At 44.0% G+C, this 16,749-nt stretch overlaps 1 protein-coding gene across 4 annotated transcripts in view; it reads left to right on the top strand.

Moving 5' to 3' along the window:
* The window catches only part of LOC128406026 (fragile X messenger ribonucleoprotein 1-like), a 169,876-nt gene extending 154,066 nt beyond the window's left edge, over window positions 1-15,810 (top strand). For 3 of the 4 annotated variants that reach the window (XM_053373080.1, XM_053373083.1, XM_053373084.1), the window contains 3 exons: window positions 13,002-13,181; window positions 13,799-13,878; window positions 15,262-15,810. In XM_053373080.1, the coding sequence (XP_053229055.1) occupies window positions 13,002-13,181; window positions 13,799-13,878; window positions 15,262-15,423 (422 nt within the window). In that variant the 3' untranslated portion in view covers window positions 15,424-15,810. The remainder of the gene's footprint in view (window positions 1-13,001; window positions 13,182-13,798; window positions 13,879-15,261) is intronic. The other variant, XM_053373081.1, reaches the window with a different exon arrangement.
* Window positions 15,811-16,749: the final 939 nt, after the last annotated feature.

Consider the following 16,749-nt stretch of genomic DNA (forward strand, 5'->3'; position numbering starts at 1 on the left):
ATGCTCGTGACGGAGCCTCAAGAACATCTTAAAAGATACTTATGAAAGCCTATGAGATGGCAGTGAAAGCTGCTAAGAAGACTTACTTCTCAGCTTCCATTGCATCCACTAGCTCTCGCCCGGCACAACTTTTTAGAATAATTAGGTCATTAATGTCCCCAGAGGGACAACAAAATTTAAATACTAATCTGACACATAGCTATGAGGCATTTGCGAGCTTTTTTGCGGAAAAAGTCTTGCTTCTCTGCTGTGACCTCCCTGCCAATTTGGATACAATAACAGAACTGTTCTTGGGTCCAATATTGGACCACTTCGATCGGATACTCCCAGCCGATGTGGACAGACTCCTCTGAGCTGGAAGGCCCACCACCTGCCTCCTTGACTGTACCCGTCTTGGCTGATTAGAGCGTGTCGTGTCCAGACGAGGTGCAGATCCCCCTTGGGTGATATCATCAGTTTGTCCCAGGGGAGTTGAAGGAGGCAGTGGTGTGTCCGCTCTTAAAGAAAACATCTTTAAGAGCTATGCAAATACCACCTGGTTTCGAACCTTTCATACCTGGGTAAGGTAATTGAGAGAGCGGTTGCTGAACAGCTTGATAGGTTTCTGGATGAAACATTGGCTTTGGACACATTTCAGTCTGGCTTTCGCCCTGGTTATGGGACCAAGGCGGCTCTGGTCACCCTAACAGACAATCTTCGTAGGCAGCTGGATTGAGGCGGGTCATAGAATCATAGAATCATAGAATCATAGAGTTGGAAGAGACCACAAGGGCCATCGAGTCCAACCCCCTGCCAAGCAGGAAACACCATCAGAGCACTCCTGACATATGGTTGTCAAGCCTCTGCTTAAAGACCTCCAAAGAAGGAGACTCCACCACACTCCTTGGCAGCAAATTCCACTGTCGAACAGCTCTTACTGTCAGGAAGTTCTTCCTAATGTTTAGGTGGAATCTTCTTTCTTGTAGTTTGTATCCATTGCTCCGTGTCCGCTTCTCTGGAGCAGCAGAAAACAACCTTTCTCCCTCCTCTATGTGACATCCTTTTATATATTTGAACATGGCTATCATATCACCCCTTAACCTCCTCTTCTCCAGGCTAAACATGCCCAGCTCCCTTAGCCGTTCCTCATAAGGCATCGTTTCCAGGCCTTTGACCATTTTGGTTGCCCTCCTCTGGACACGTTCCAGTTTGTCAATGTCCTTCTTGAACTGTGGTGCCCAGAACTGGACACAGTACTCCAGGTGAGGTCTGACCAGAGCAGAATACAGTGGCACTATTACTTCCCTTGATCTAGATGCTATACTCCTATTGATGCAGCCCAGAATTGCATTGGCTTTTTTAGCTGCCGCGTCACACTGTTGGCTCATGTCAAGTTTGTGGTCAACCAAGACTCCTAGATCCTTTTCACATGTAGTGCTCTCAAGCCAGGTGTCACCCATCTTGTATTTGTGCCTCTCATTTTTTTTGCCCAAGTGCAATACTTTACATTTCTCCCTGTTAAAATTCATCTTGTTTGTTTTGGCCCAGTTCTCTAATCTGTCAAGATCGTTTTGAAGTGTGTTCCTGTCCTCTGGGGTGTTAGCCACCCCTCCCAGTTTGGTGTCATCTGCAAATTTGATCAGGATGCCCTTGAGTCCATCATCCAAGTCGTTGATAAAGATGTTGAATAAGACCGGGCCCAAGACAGAACCCTGTGGCACCCCACTAGTCACTCTTCTCCAGGATGAAGAGGAACCATTGATGAGCACCCTTTGGGTTCGGTCAGTCAGCCAGTTACAAATCCACTGAGTGGTAGCATAGTCAAGACCGCATTTTACCAGCTTCTTTACAAGAATATCATGGGGCACCTTGTCAAATGCTTTGCTGAAATCAAGGTAGGCTACATCCACTGCGTTCCCTTCATCTACCAGGCTTGTAATTCTGTCAAAAAACGAGATCAGGTTAGTCTGACATGACTTATTTTTCAGAAATCCATGCTGACTATTGGTGATCACAGCATTCCTTTCCAGGTGCTCACAGACTGTTTGCTTAATGATCTGCTCCAGAATCTTCCCTGGTATTGATGTCAGACTGACTGGGCGGTAATTATTTGGGTCCTCTCTTTTCCCCTTTTTGAAAATAGGGACAACATTTGCCCTCCTCCAGTCTGCCGGGACTTCGCCTGTTCTCCAGGAATTCTCAAAGATGACTGCCAGTGGTTCTGAAATCACATCTGCCAGTTCTTTTAATACTCTTGGATGCAGTTCATCTGGCCCTGGAGACTTGAATACATCTAGACTAGCCAAGTATTCTTGTACTATCTCCTTAGTTATTCTGGGCTGTGTTTCCTCTGCTGAATCATTTGCTCCAAATTCTTCAGATCGGGCATTGTTTTCTTTATCGGAGAAGACTGAGGCAAAGAAGGCATTGAGGAGTTCAGCCCTTTCTGTGTCCCCTGTTTGCATTTCACCATCTTCTCCTCTGAGTGACCCCACTGTTTCCTTGTTCTTCCTTTTGCTACGAACATACCCATAAAAGCCTTTTTTGTTGCTTTTAACCTCTCTAGCAAGCCTGAGTTCATTCTGTGCTTTAGCTTTTCTGACTTTGTGTCTACACGTGCTGGCTATTTGTTTGAATTCCTCTTTGGTGGTTTCCCCCCTTTTCCATTTTTTGTACACATCCTTTTTTAATCTTAACTCAGTTAAAAGTTCTTTAGATAGCCACCCTGGCTTCTTTAGGCACCTTCCATGTTTCCGTCTCATTGGTATTGCCTGAAGTTGTGCTTTTACTATCTCCCTCTTAACAAACTCCCAGCCATCATGACTGCTGGTCGGGACTGCTGATTCTTTTAGATCTGTCAACAGCCTTTGATATGGTCCTCCATAAACATTTGGACCACCGCCTTGCTGACGTGGGGTTTCAGGGCACAGCCCTACAATGGCTGCACTCTTTTATCTCAGGTCGGGGACAGAGGGTGCTGCTAGGGGAGGAGTTGTCATCACGACACCCTTTGGTGTGTGGAGTGCCGCAGGGCGCAATCCTCTCCCCAATGATTTTTAACATCTTTATGCGCCCCCTTGCCCAGCTTGTCCAGAATTTCAGGCTGGGTTGTCATCAGTATGCTGATGACACCCAACTGTATCTGTTGATGGACGGCCATCCTGACTCGGCCCCAGACACACTGACCAGATGCTTGGAAGCTGTGGCTGGATGGCTACGTGGGAGCCGACTGAAGTTAAATCCTTCGAAGACAGAGGTCCTCTGGCTGGGTCGGGATGACATGGGGTTGGGGGGCCTAACTCCCATCCCTTGTGGGGGCTCAATTAGTACCAGCGCCCTCTGTTAGGAGTTTGGATGTAACCTTCGACGCCTCCCTTTCTATGGAGGCGCAGGTTGCAGCTGTAGCAAAGGCGGCATTTTTCCACATCCGCCGTGCTAAGCAGTTGGTCCCTTACCTTTCTCGCCCTGATCTTGCCACAATGTTCCATGCGATGGTCACCTCCAGGCTCAATTATTGTAATTCGCTCTACGCGGGGCTGCCCTTGAAGCTCACCCAGAAACTCCAGCGGGTGCAGAATGCCGCGGTGAGGCTCCTTACAAGGTCCTCGCTGCTGGACCACATTCATCCAGTGCTATACCAGCTGCACTGGCTCTCGGTGGAGTACAGGGTCAGGTTTAAAGTGCTGGTTTTAACCTTTAAAGCCCTATACGGCCTAGGACCCTCGTACCTACGGGACTGCCTCTCCTGGTATGCCCCACAGAGGACCTTATGGCCTGCAAATAACAAGACTTTAGAGGTCCCGGGTCTCAAGGAGGTTAGACTAGCCTCGACCAGGACCAGGGCCTTTTTAGCCCTGGCACTGGCCTGGTGGAACACTCTGTCACAAGAGACCAGGGCCCTGTGAGATTTGACATCTTTCCGCAGGGCCTGCAAGAAGGAGGTGTTCTGCCAGGCCTTTGGTCCAGGCCCAGTCTGACCCCCTTCTTTCCATGAAACCCTGTATGTAAGTGGCCCCCTTGGCACTTTCTATCAGCCCATATGGGACCAGCACAGGTGACCAGGCCTGACGAATATTTAATATTCTTACCTTCATGGCTGTGATTTGTGGGTTGTCCACTTAATTTTATTTTGATTTTACTGTGATTTTGAGCTGTGTTTTAATCAGTTGTTTGATTTTGTGTTTTTAATGTATTATATATTTGGTGTTAGCCACCCTGAGTCCGGCCTTGGCCAAGGAGGGCGGGCGGGATATAAATAAAAATTATTATTGTTGTTGTTGGTCTGGAACATTCTATCTTTAATAGCTTCTGAATTCAAAAATACCAGGCAGTCTCCTGGCATTTTCCTCATCTGCAGCATTTTAGATTTAATTCTATAGATCTTGTCCACAGAGTTGTCCAGGATTTATTTATCCAGTTCCAGCCATGTTGCTAAAGCCTCAAGTATTCTTTTAAGTCCTGCTCACCTTCTTCTGGCACATTTCTTAGGCAGACCACCAGTTCCTTCTGCTTCATTTCTGCTACAGCCATAGCATCCCACATCATTTCCTGAGTTACATACACTCCTTGTACCTCTACCTTCAGTTTTTCATGTTCCCTTTTCACCCCTTTCACCTCCTCCTGTGTATGTTTGGTTTTCTCCTCCATCCCTTTTAATCCTGTTTCTACCTTTGTGGTTCTAGCATTTAATTCCTTCATTTGTCCCTTAATTTCTAACATTGTTTTGGATTTTTTTTCAGTGTGTGTAGCTAATGAATTTACAGTCTTTTAAAAATCACTACTAATCTCCCTTTTAAATTCTGCAAAAAGATCTTCCCGTTCAGATCTTGTGTCTTCCTGGATGGAGGGTTTTCTGCCTGGTGTTGGCGTTGGTACTTTTTTCATTGCCGTATCTGCTCTTTTACTTTACAGCAGCCATCTCCCAGCCTTGGCTGACTTGTTTTTACAGCTAGACAAACACAGCATAGCTTCCCCACCAAGTGCCATGCTGCTTTGCCTTATCAGGCCTTGTGAAGATCACTTCACAGAGCCTAAAACATACTCTGTTTCACTTCAGTTCATACTATAAAACATTCATACACTTGTACTTTATCTTAATCTAAAATGTAAGGGTATAAGTTGGAAAAGCTTAATGCAATATAGGTATTAGTACTTAGTAGTACTTACGTTGTATCAAAAAGAGTGATAGCTGAGTAATTGACAGTACATAACCGTTTTTTACGCAGTATTATGGAGAAAGAAAAGTAAAATAGTCCAAACCGTAGGTTCTTTCAAATCCACTTGGTTTAAAAGCTTAAAAATAAAATAAAATAAAATAAAAAGAGGAGCAGGTGATTCAGTTCCCTTCATAGATAGTTCAATATCCAGTAGAAATATAGATCAGTGTTCCCATATAATTGTAGTTCCAAAATAATTGAAAGAAGTTTTGACAGAATTTAATGTGTAATCCAGTCTTGCTTATTAAAAGTTGACACGGTGTTGACCCCAGGATCTCCAATTTCTTCAAGAGGGTATTAACACCCTTCCAAATTAATGGAAGTGTCTCTTTCTTAATCCCTTCTGTCTCCAAGTTCAATATTAATATATTACAGAGTCTGTGTCAAGTTCAAATGCACTTTCAAGTTCAGGTCTATTGTTCAAGTTCAAGTTAAGAAACATTTTAAAGGTCTGTAAAGTATCCAGATTGGTACTTAAAGAGCTTTTTAAAATCCTTTGTCCTTGTCAGCCATTAGCTGTTTTAACTTTCAAGGCTAGTCTGCAACTTTTTCACTTGTAAAGTTTTTCATGCAGTTTAAATACCCAGAAACGGGAGTGGACTTCCTTTTTATCCTGTTTTGCCGAATTAGTAATTAACAATTAATTTCCTTCTCACCTTGCTAATCAGCTTGAATTGGAATAGTAGGTGTTGATGGCTGGTTCAGAGACTTTGCTCTGCTGGTGCCTAAATCGCCGGCTTTTCCTCAGCTCCCCCCCCCCACTCCTTTCAGAGCAGAGGCAGAGACCGGAGCCCGAGCTGCCGATGCGATCTGCAGGGCCGCTAGACACCTCAAACTTTCCTTTGAGGCTTTTTGGGTGATAACGCCGAGGCTGGTGCCTCCCCCCCAATGCCTTAAGGAGTAACATTCTAAGCCTAATTTATTGCAAATTAAATCAAACAGAACAGAACAAAGAAAAACATGGCTTCTCTCTCTGTCTTCCTCGGAGAAAGAACTGCAAAAGCAATAGCTATGCAGAGCGGAAACAGCATATCTCCCTTTCCACTCACAAGATTCCAATAATCAGAGTTACTAACAACAGCTGTATCTGCTTTGGCTGTTTTAGCAAACTCCTCAGCATACCTTTTGGGTTGTTTACCCTTTGTTGCATACTATATGCAAGTCTTCCATGCTAGACTTCTCCTCTTTAGGAGAATGGTGGCCTATGGTGAACAGTGGTTCCTCCAATTCAGTGTCAGACCCTTCAGACGGTCTGAGAGAGGCTTTCGCACTTTTGTAGTCTGCCGTGTCAGATTCACTGTCACTGTCAGCAGCAGCACTACCACCTCCCCCTGAACTGGCAATTGAACCTGTGTCATCATCAGATTCTTCACCCTCATCAGCATCAGGGTGACTTTGGAAGAGTCCTGCATTGTCTCCCCACTTTGCATTGTACTGAACACTTCTGGTGAATCTTACCGTCTTCATGTCAGACATTAGCACTCTGTATGCACCTTTCTCATATCCCATAAAAATACCACGCAAACCACGTTTGCTGAGCTTGCTGCTCTGAGGAGTGTGAACCCACATGTCAGAACCAAAAATTCTCAGGAGCTTGACAAATGGTTTCTTACCAAACAGCTTCTCATAGGGAGTGCATCCTATTGGTGAAGAAATTCTGTTATACACATATGTGAAACAGTTCAGAGATTCAGCCCAATATGAATCAGGCAAATTTGCATCATGCCCTGTAGGGGAGTCTGATTTGCCCTTTCACAGAGACCATTCTGCCATGGTGCTCTGGGATTGGCAACATCATGCTGGATTCCCTTCTCAGCTAGAAAAACCTCAAATGGCTGAGAACAGAACTCCCTGCCCCGGTCAGTGAAAAGACAACCCACCTGTCTTTTGTGAACATTCTGCAGCCAAGCACAGAATTCCTGGAATCTAGGAAATGCTTCTGACTTCTGCTTAAGCATGAAAATATGAATATATCTGGAAAACTGATCTATCAGTACCATGAAAAATTCTGCCTTGCCTAATGATGGCTTTAGTGGACCAACAAGGTCTGTGTGCACAATCTGGTAGGACTCCTTGGCTTCCCTGCCAGATACCTTACCCTTTGGAGCAACTCTGACCTTGTGTTCTGCACATGATTTACATTTCATGTGAAATTTGCAGGGTTTAATAGACACCCCCTGGACCAGATCAGGCATCAGATGACCCAGTCTTCTGTGGTGGTTGTGGATACAACCTGCATGTAAAATTTTGTTAGTAGACACAGCATGGTATGTCTCACTATTTTGCATATCAACACCAACAGCATCATCATAAGAATAAGACAACAAGAACAAGCCATTAACACAGTCAGCATATAAAATGTCCTTTCCGTTGTTCCTGATGGTGCATTTCTGTTTACTGAACTTAACAGTAAAGTCTTGCACTGTCAGCTGAGCGATGCTCAGTAAATTGTCTGCCAAATCTGAAACAAAAAGCACGTTGTGAATCGTGGTCCACCAACTTGGATGCAAGACAGTTCTGATGCCTTCCAAATGCAACGACTGACCGTCTGCCTGGTGCACAGTTCCCTTCTGTGGCGTAAACGTGACAAACAAATGTTGGTCTCTGCAAAGATGGCGTGTCACCCCAAAATCTATGATGAAAGCTTCCTAGACTGTTGGACTGGAACAGTGTGTGACCAAAGCCTTGTGTTACGCAGGTTTAGGCTTGCCAGAGCTCTTGCTCTTGCTCTTTGAGCCTTTACAGCCTTTGCCAGTTTCCTCTTTGGCCTTTGGGCATTGTCTTCAATCCCTCTGCATGTGCCCCATTCTGCCGCAAGAGAAACACCTCACTGCTTTCAGAGCTTTGGCGCCATCTAGTGACTGCATCATTGGTTGGGGTGACAAGGCAGTCAACTTCCCCTGAACACAACCTGCAGCTTTTCGGCAATCATCCTCATTTTGGAGAACCGCACATACATGTTGTGCTGTCAGATCGGCAGTGGGTAAGACAACCAGCTGTGAAGCTATGCTATCAAACGAACTAACGAATCCAGGAGCAGAAAGCAGAACAGAGATTCCGGGATTTCAATCTGTCTCTGTAAACAGACATGTGACATGTAACAATCCCACACATCTGCAGCACGGGAGGAATGGAATTTTCAACACGCCTCACCTTGACGCTTCCCCCATGGACCTCTGCAATGCTGGGCTTGACGGAGCTGTCAAACCCACTGTCCGTCCGCCATTCGCGCTGACCCGGAAGTAGAACTTAGTTTCTACTGTTCAGTATGTGTGAATAGGCTAAGCCCTGCACAAGTTCAGACACTACTCTCCATATATCTTGACACTTCCCTATTGAATTATATATATGCTTTAAATACAAGATAAATTTTTCTTTACAGTGGTACCTCAGGTTAAGAACTTAATTTGTTCCGAAGGTCCATTCTTAACCTGAAACTATTCTTAATCTGAGGTACCACTTTAGCTAATGGGGCCTCCCACTGCTGCGCGATCTCTGTTCTCATCCTGAAGCAAAGTTCTTAATCCGAGGCTCTACTTCCAGGTTAGCGGAGTCTGTAATCCAAAGTGTTTGTAACCTGAAGCGTCTGTAACCCGAGGTACCACTGTATTCTTTTCTTTGACAGATAGTCCGTGTGGAAAGTTATGAAACGGTATCTAATAGAATCAAATATAGTAATATTTTTTTTCTTTATTACTTAAGAGGAAAGAGAAATCTTTGAGTCTCCCTGTAGTCCATTATGTCCCTTTGAACTACAGTTCAAGGGGGGTGATGTGTCAGGGACTGGGTGGATGAGGAAGAGTGGTGGCAGCCAGTTGCACAGGAGATGCCTGAGGGTGACACTGGAAGGAGATTTTGAACCTGGTTCAGACTGGTGGGACAGGGAGAAACCATCAACAGGTGAAACCAGCAGGGAAACATTAGAGCCAGAGAGTGGGGGTGAAGGGGAGAGGCTCAATGTAGGCACAGACTCTGATAGGGAGAGTGCAGAGGCTGCGTCTCCTGCTCGGCAAGACAGTCCTCTTCCTGGTTCTTTTCCCCTTTCTCAGCTCAAGAACAGAGGGTAGAAAAAAGAGCAAATTGATTAAGTAGAGCTGAGTCACAATGGAAGACTGCTGAGAGAGACTTGTGTCCTGGCTCTCTGGGTGTGAAGCAATAAAAGTTAATTGCCTACAAGTCTCGTGCCGACTTCTGATTTACAGCATCAGGCAATGCTCAGGAAGCCTATTCTGGCAGCCTGACATGATGGCAGGCACTGCACAGGCTCTTAGGTTGAGACAAGTTCTACCCAGGGCACAAAGGTGTGAAAAGCTTCATGTTACAGGGGAAGCTTTTTTCACAGATGTCAAAACATTGTTGAGTATTGTTACCGAGATTGACACTGCCCATTAGGCACGTTCTTTCTCCTCTGGTTGGAGAATTCAAGCTGGTACCTCAGGTGATATCATCAGCTTATGTTCATCTCACGTTCTGGGCCTAGCTACAGGACATGATGGTGTCATGCCATGACTTGCTCTGGTGGTGGTTTTCTCCCTCAGTCCCTTCAGCAGCTTCTGTTTCCATTCCAATATTTCTTCCCCTGGTTGATGAGAATTCAGGTAACTATTCCAGATCCAGTGAAGAGGGAGCTACAGTGGCAGGAATTATTCCCCAGTTATTGAAGGTAATAACTCTGGAGATGCAGAGATTGATCCTGTCTACTGATGCCAGTCTGAGTTGGCATGCTCATCTCAACTAGGGGACGACAACCTAGACTTCTGGACCATTTACCTTTGGGTGTAGTTGGTTGGATGTTCAGGGCAGCCGTTGGTAAGGGCCTATGTGAACATCCCACTGCTCCTCATTCAGCTGGCCAGTGGAAGACCTCGCCACACCTAGTCATTGCACAGTTTTTGTCATTCATCTTGTGCTTTCCATGTCTCTGCAGCGAATAGATTTTCTATTGTACCGTGGCTTTGGGGCTCGCTATTAGCTTTCCCTCTTTTTACTCTGATTCCTCTTGTGATCCAGGAGATTCAGCAACTGTAGGCTTAAGTGGTCTTTGTGGCCCCATTAGGACTGGGGAGACCACAGTTTGGGGGTCTAATCATTCTTTCTGTGCAAAACCTGTGGATTCTTCCAGTCCAGGAGGATCTGCCATTGCAAAGCTCAGCTGTGCACCTGCAGCTGGTCATTCTTTATCTAACAGTCTGACAGATGAAAGGCTGTGGCTGTCTCAAAATGGTCATTTCTGGAGTGTTGTCTTCCAAGATGGCTTTCTGTAGTTTCTTACATAGCAGCTCATGTAGGGTCTATCTGACCTGGCATTCTGCTGCTGGGATAGATTTCTTGGAGGAAATCCACAGAAATCAGGACATTATTCTGCCTTCCTTCCATCCTTCCTTCTGAGCGTGAATGGCATTCGCTGGATCTCCATAGGGATTTACCTAAAGAGAACAGAGTCCTTCCTGTCATCTGACTCTGTTTATTTTCAGCCTCAAACAATGGGGAAGAAGGTATCGTCAGCTCTTCTGTTTTGTTGGCTGCATCACCAAATGTTACGAAATCTCTGGGTCTGCTATTCTGCTGCTGTCATGGCTTGGTTGACAGCTTCAACCCTTGTTAAACATTGTAAGCTGGATGTTTACAATTCTGCCAAACCATCCTTCGGCAGGAGGGTATTACAATAGGTAGTTTCCCAGTAAGGAAGCAGCCCCCCCCCCTCAGCTGCCACCATCATCAGGTAATCTTTGTCATCCAAGGATCCCCTCCTCTCTGCAAGATAGTGTGACATTGGACCTACCATGAAGGTTCATTTTATGCAGGGAATGGAGGGGATCCTACTTGCCCTAGGAGATTTGAGTTTGATCTGTGCTGAGGGCTTCCTCCCACCCTTGTTTTATTTTCTTGGTTGTTCTCTCTCTAACCGGGTATCGGTGGTTCATTTGGGGAGTTTTCTCTATTCTGTTCTTTGAGACAGTTACTTTTTGACCATTTGATCTCTGCTATATGCTGCAAAGTGATGTTGCTGAGAGTGCCTTCAGTTTGGAACACTCCTTTTTAAAGGTTTGTGTGTAGGTTCTTTACTTGAGCATGGATACCTTCAACTGGAGAGGTCACCCTCCCACTGCAAGGTAAGAACAGCTCTAATTTGCATATTCCTGCCTAGTAGAGTGAGTTGGAAGGACAACTCATCTGAGGAGCCCACCATTCCTTGCAGAAAATGAACCTTCACAGTAGATCCAGTGCACATTCTTTATGTTGTCATTGTATGGAACAGCCACCATGCATGTAACATGTAATCAGGACCTTTACTGCACCTGTCACAAAACAGTTGTTGTTGTTGTTTTATAAAAAAACCCCCTCATAGAATTACCGTATTTTTTGCTCTATAACACGCACCTGACCATAACACGCACATCGTTTTTAGAGGAGGAAAACAAGGGAAAAAACATTCTGAATGAAACAGTGGATGTATCATTTTTGTGCTTCATGCTGTGGCCACAGACATGTATCTGATGGTGAATTTGGGGTGACCCAATGCAAAAATCCTGAGAATCCCTGTGGATCCATGCTTTGTAACCACGTTTTTGCACCATTGCAGCCCCAGGCAACAGTGGGTGCGTGATTTTTGGGGGACAGGCTGTAGCTATGGACATGCTATGTGCTCTCATGGTGAATTTGGGCTGACCCAATGCAAAGATCCTGAGGATCCATGTGGATCCATGCTTTGTAACCACGTTTTTGCACCATTGCAGCCCCAGGCAACAGTGGGTGCGTGATTTTGGGGGGGGCAGGCTGTAGCCATGGACATGCTATGTGCTCTGATGGTGAATTTGGGCTGACCCAATGCAAAGATCCTGAGAATCCATGTGGACCCATGCTTTGTAACCACGTTTTTGCACCATTGCAGCCCCAGGCAACAGTGGGTGCGTGGTTTTGGGGGGGCAGGCTGTAGCCATGGACATGCTATGTGATCTGATGGTGAATTTGGGGTGACCCAATGCAAAGATCCTGAGGATCCATGTGGATCCATGCTTTGTAACCACATTTTAAGTGGGGAGGGAAGGAAAAACACAGAAGGGACAAGGAGCACGAGAGGGGTGTGCAGAGAAGCAGCTGGCTAAGAATGCAGGAGAGGGGTATAACGGGAGGGAGGAAAGGAAGGCAAAAGTTTTCCCCCACCTACCTACCCAAGCCAGCCAGTTTGCGCGCTCTCTCTCTCTCCCTCCTGCATGTTTTCACGGAGAGGAATTAGAATGAAGGACGCTCTGCTTTCCCCTCTTCTTGCCTGGAGGGGAGGGGCCTTCCCTGCTCTTTGTTCCGTTTGAGCAAACACAGCAAGGAAACAGAGGAGGGTGGGCAGTAAGACCCTGAGGCAGAATGCAGGAAAGCAGCTGCTTCCTCTTTTCAGGTTTCCCTTCTCCGAGACGCGCGATTTGATTTTTGCCTGATTTTTTTTTGCCTCCACTCGCGCCATTCGACTCCAGGGACCACACATTCGCTCAATAACACGCACAGACATTTCCCCTTCCTTTTTAGGAGAAAAAATCTGCGTGTTATAGAGGGAAAAATACGGTAATTCATTCCAATTTTTGACACTAGTGAATAGAGCTGAGATCCCTTTTCTGAAATGGATAAACTGGTTAAATTAATCCAGACTAGAACTTTTACATTGTCCTCACTGCAAAATACTACAGCAGCAATCAGAAATTCTTTCCTTAGAGAGAGACTAGTTTTAACTGGTGGTTTTTTAGTTGGTTTTTTTCACTAAAATATCATGAAAGTAGACTATGGTATGTCTTGGTTTATTTAAACTCTTGTTAGGAGCTAACTCTGAAGCATCCAATGCTTCTGAAACAGAGTCTGATCACAGAGATGAGCTTAGTGACTGGTCATTAGCTCCAGCAGCAGAAGAGCGCGACAGCTACCTTCGCAGAGGAAATGGGCGAAGGCGTGGTGGAGGTGCACGTGGTCAAGGAGGAAGAGGTTGGGGATGTTTCAAAGGTGAGTATATGATGATGGTGCTGAATGGCAGATGACTCTTACTCAAGCCCTGTGCAGCAGGTATATGTCTGAAATGAAAGAATGAAGTCTATAGATTTGCCAAAAAAACCAAAAAACATTGTAAGAAAGAAACTCTTTAAACTGAATCAGAGCAAAACCAAATCACACCAGAACTATACTTCATGCGAACTGAGGAATGATAGAGCCAAAGTAGCAACTGGCATTTCCAGAAGCAGGAGAATACAGAGAAGAAAGACAAAGCAGTAACGAGAGTTGTCCGCTCACAAGGAAGCCACTAAATCCAACCTGGTTGCTTCCTACACAATATATATCCTGAAAATTGCACAGCCTAGGATTTATCAAGCCAGGTTTGCTATAGGACCCTAGCCTAGGTGGGTGTGCCTCCCACCCCTTTTCCTAAACTTTTCTGTGATTTTTGTCTGTCCTAATGTGTCAACATTGGTTTTTGACTAGAAATGTAAGAAATTCCATTATCTGCATTTGTATATAAGTTTTCTACCAGTGTACTCAGTGCAGTTTATTGTTTTAAAAGGAAATATACAAAAAACAAAGCAATAACATGGAAGACCTTTCTAAAATCCAATTTTGATGTGCAGGAAATGAACAGTCACGGACAGATAACCGTCAACATAATTCAAGAGATACTAAAGGGAGAACAATGGATGGGTCACTTCAGGTAAAAGAAAATGCTCTCTGTACTATCAGCATCTGCATTCATGGAGTTGCTCTTGGCAGTCATGGAGTGATGAAGTCATGCATACTCATCCTTGTCTGCACAAGAGTTTGACCCCCCCCCCAAGCTACTGTGTTTAAACCAGCCATTGAAAGTTGCTTCATTAACAGCATAGTATGTTAACCAGTGGTCTTTGTCCACTGACTGAATAAATCCATTAGCAGAATGGACAGTGTGGAACATTTTTTTGGCAATTTCCTCTTCAGTCCCGTTACCCCTAAATGTACATGGGTAAAGGGGACACCTTGAGCTGGAGCCAGGAATGGTGGGAATCACCTAAAATTGCAGCCTGCCTCCCTTCTATTGGTGACTACTTTCCATCAGTGAACAGACACCATTGGATACCACCCCAAATTATTTTACAGTGGAACCTCAGGTTACGACGGGGATCCGTTCCGGAGGGCCTGCCACAACCCAAAAATGGCACAAGTCGAAGTGCCGCGTCTGTGCGCGTGCAGCGCAATTTAGCGCTTCTGCGCATGCGCGAGTGGCGAACGTGGAAGTAACATGTTCTGGTACTTCTGGGTTTGCCGTGGACATTCGCTGAAGCGGACGCAGAATGAGGTTTGACTGTACTTCAGTTTTTAAGATGCATCATTTCCAAAGGGTTAAGGAGAGTAATACTTTAGACCAGCTGACATCATAAAAACTCTGAAATGCATTTAATTAATCTTATTTCAAAAGAAACAAACACTGTTCAAGTTTTACTACTAAATGCTTACATGTAAAAAATAAGCTTGCATCTTGTTTGAAAGGTAAGTTTTGTTGGATTTGTCTAGAAAATGAATTCTGCAAAATAACTAATAGCTAGGATATATAATGTTGAATTAAATGTTGTAGAAAATGCTGATCTTTATACAAGCCTTCACACCTTAACACTGTTAAAAGTCCTTCACTTGGATTCTTCTTAACTGTACACTTCTAGAATACAGTGGAACCTCGGGTTACGGCAAGGCTCCATTCCGGAGGCCCCGCCACAACCTGAAAATGATGCACGTCGAAGCGCTGCGTCTGCACACATGTGGTGCGATTTAGTGCTTCTGTGCATAGCGCGATTTAGCGCTTCTGCGCATAGCACGATTTAGCACTTATGCGTGAGCAGCAAACCTGGAAGTAACCCATTCCAGTACTTCCAGGTTTGCCGCAGACGTTCGCAGAATCGGATGCAAGCAGAGGCGGACGCGGAACAAGGTTTGACTGTATATTTCATTTGCAGAAGGCAGGGGAATAACTTTTTTTCTAAGAAATGCCCTCCAACAGCTCTTCATACGTGTCCCTTTTTAAATTATCAAATGATTATGCTTTATATAACCATATTTGTTTCAGATTAAAATTGACTGCAATAGTGAAAGGAGTGTCCACACTAAAACAGCACAGAATACGTCCAATGAAGGTAGCCGGTTGCGCACAGGTAAAGATCGTAACCAGAAGAAAGAGAAGTCAGACAGTGGGGATGTTCAGCAACTGTTGGTGAATGGAGTACCGTAAAATTGATAATTGGAGTAGTCATATTTCCTACACTGTTTGAGTAAAACTTATTCCACATTAGAGAAACTTAGTAGGCCAAAGACAAATAGTAAGCAGGATGGCACAGGCATGAAATGAATATTAAAAAAATCTTTTTGCCTTTTTAAATATCAGCATACAGTTTTCCCCAAAATAAAATGTTATACTTGCATTAAAAAATACCTTGAACTTCTGAAAAAATGTTTTCAATTACATATTGCATTTCAAATGATGAAAGAATCCTTTTGCTTGTTTTAAAAATACTGAACTCTGCAATAGTATTTCTGTTCAGCTGTACCATTTTAACGCATCTAGTTAATCACTGCTAAATTTCAAATTTCAGAATAAATAGTGTTTGTGGTAATCAAATTGGGCTTCTGTTTTCAATCCATTAAAAGTTCCTCATTTTAAACATTAAAAAGTTATGTTTTATGTCTTGTGTCAGTTCACATTTTGATTCACTTTGTCAATATTTCAGTGAACCTCAATATACATGTAATATAACTAAATTGTCATTTTCATAGCAAAAAGTTCTATGAACTGTGCCTTTTTTATATCTTGCCAGGTAGGAGTACTGTATTTGGATGCAGAAATCAGGGAAGATGAGTTGGAAACACTAAATGTACAATATATGTAGCAAAATTTCTCCAACAATTAGTACTTTAATAGAAGAATGCAGGCTTTCAATAATGTTTTCCTTGCATAAACATCAAGTAAGGCAGTTTATAAGAATAAGAAATTTATTTTGCACTGAAGATACTGGCAGTTTATGTTACTGAGATTGTATGTTTCGTTTTTGTTTTCTTTTTAGACAAGACAGGATAAGTTTTTTAAAGACATTCCCATTTGTGACAAACAAAAACAATTTCTGGATAGCTCAGTGGGTTTGAGTGTGGTGCTGATAACACCAAGGTTTGATCTCCATATGGGATGACTGCATATTCTGGGACTGCAGGGGGTTGGACTAGATGATCCTCAGGATCCCTTCCAACTCTCCATTTCTATGATTCTAATTCATATTTACCGAGGAAACGAATTGCAGCTTGTTCATAATCTAGTAGTGTGTGTCTGCTGTTTGGCCAGAGGACCCATTTAAAAGAATAGCTTTCTTTTCAGTTCCCCTACAGTTTTTGGTATAGTTGAAATTTGGAATCTATCTCAAGACTATAGAGGAGGTTTATTGCTGTATGTGAAACTTGGGAAAATTCAGGGATAGCATAGCTTAACAGCCTTGGAAACAGAACAGTCTTACAAGGTCTTGTATACAAGTAGATTCAAAACATGTGACTGAAACTGGCATTAAGTTTA

This window comes from Podarcis raffonei, chromosome W, assembly GCF_027172205.1.
Source record: "Podarcis raffonei isolate rPodRaf1 chromosome W, rPodRaf1.pri, whole genome shotgun sequence".
In the NCBI taxonomy this organism is placed as follows: Eukaryota; Metazoa; Chordata; class Lepidosauria; order Squamata; family Lacertidae; genus Podarcis; species Podarcis raffonei.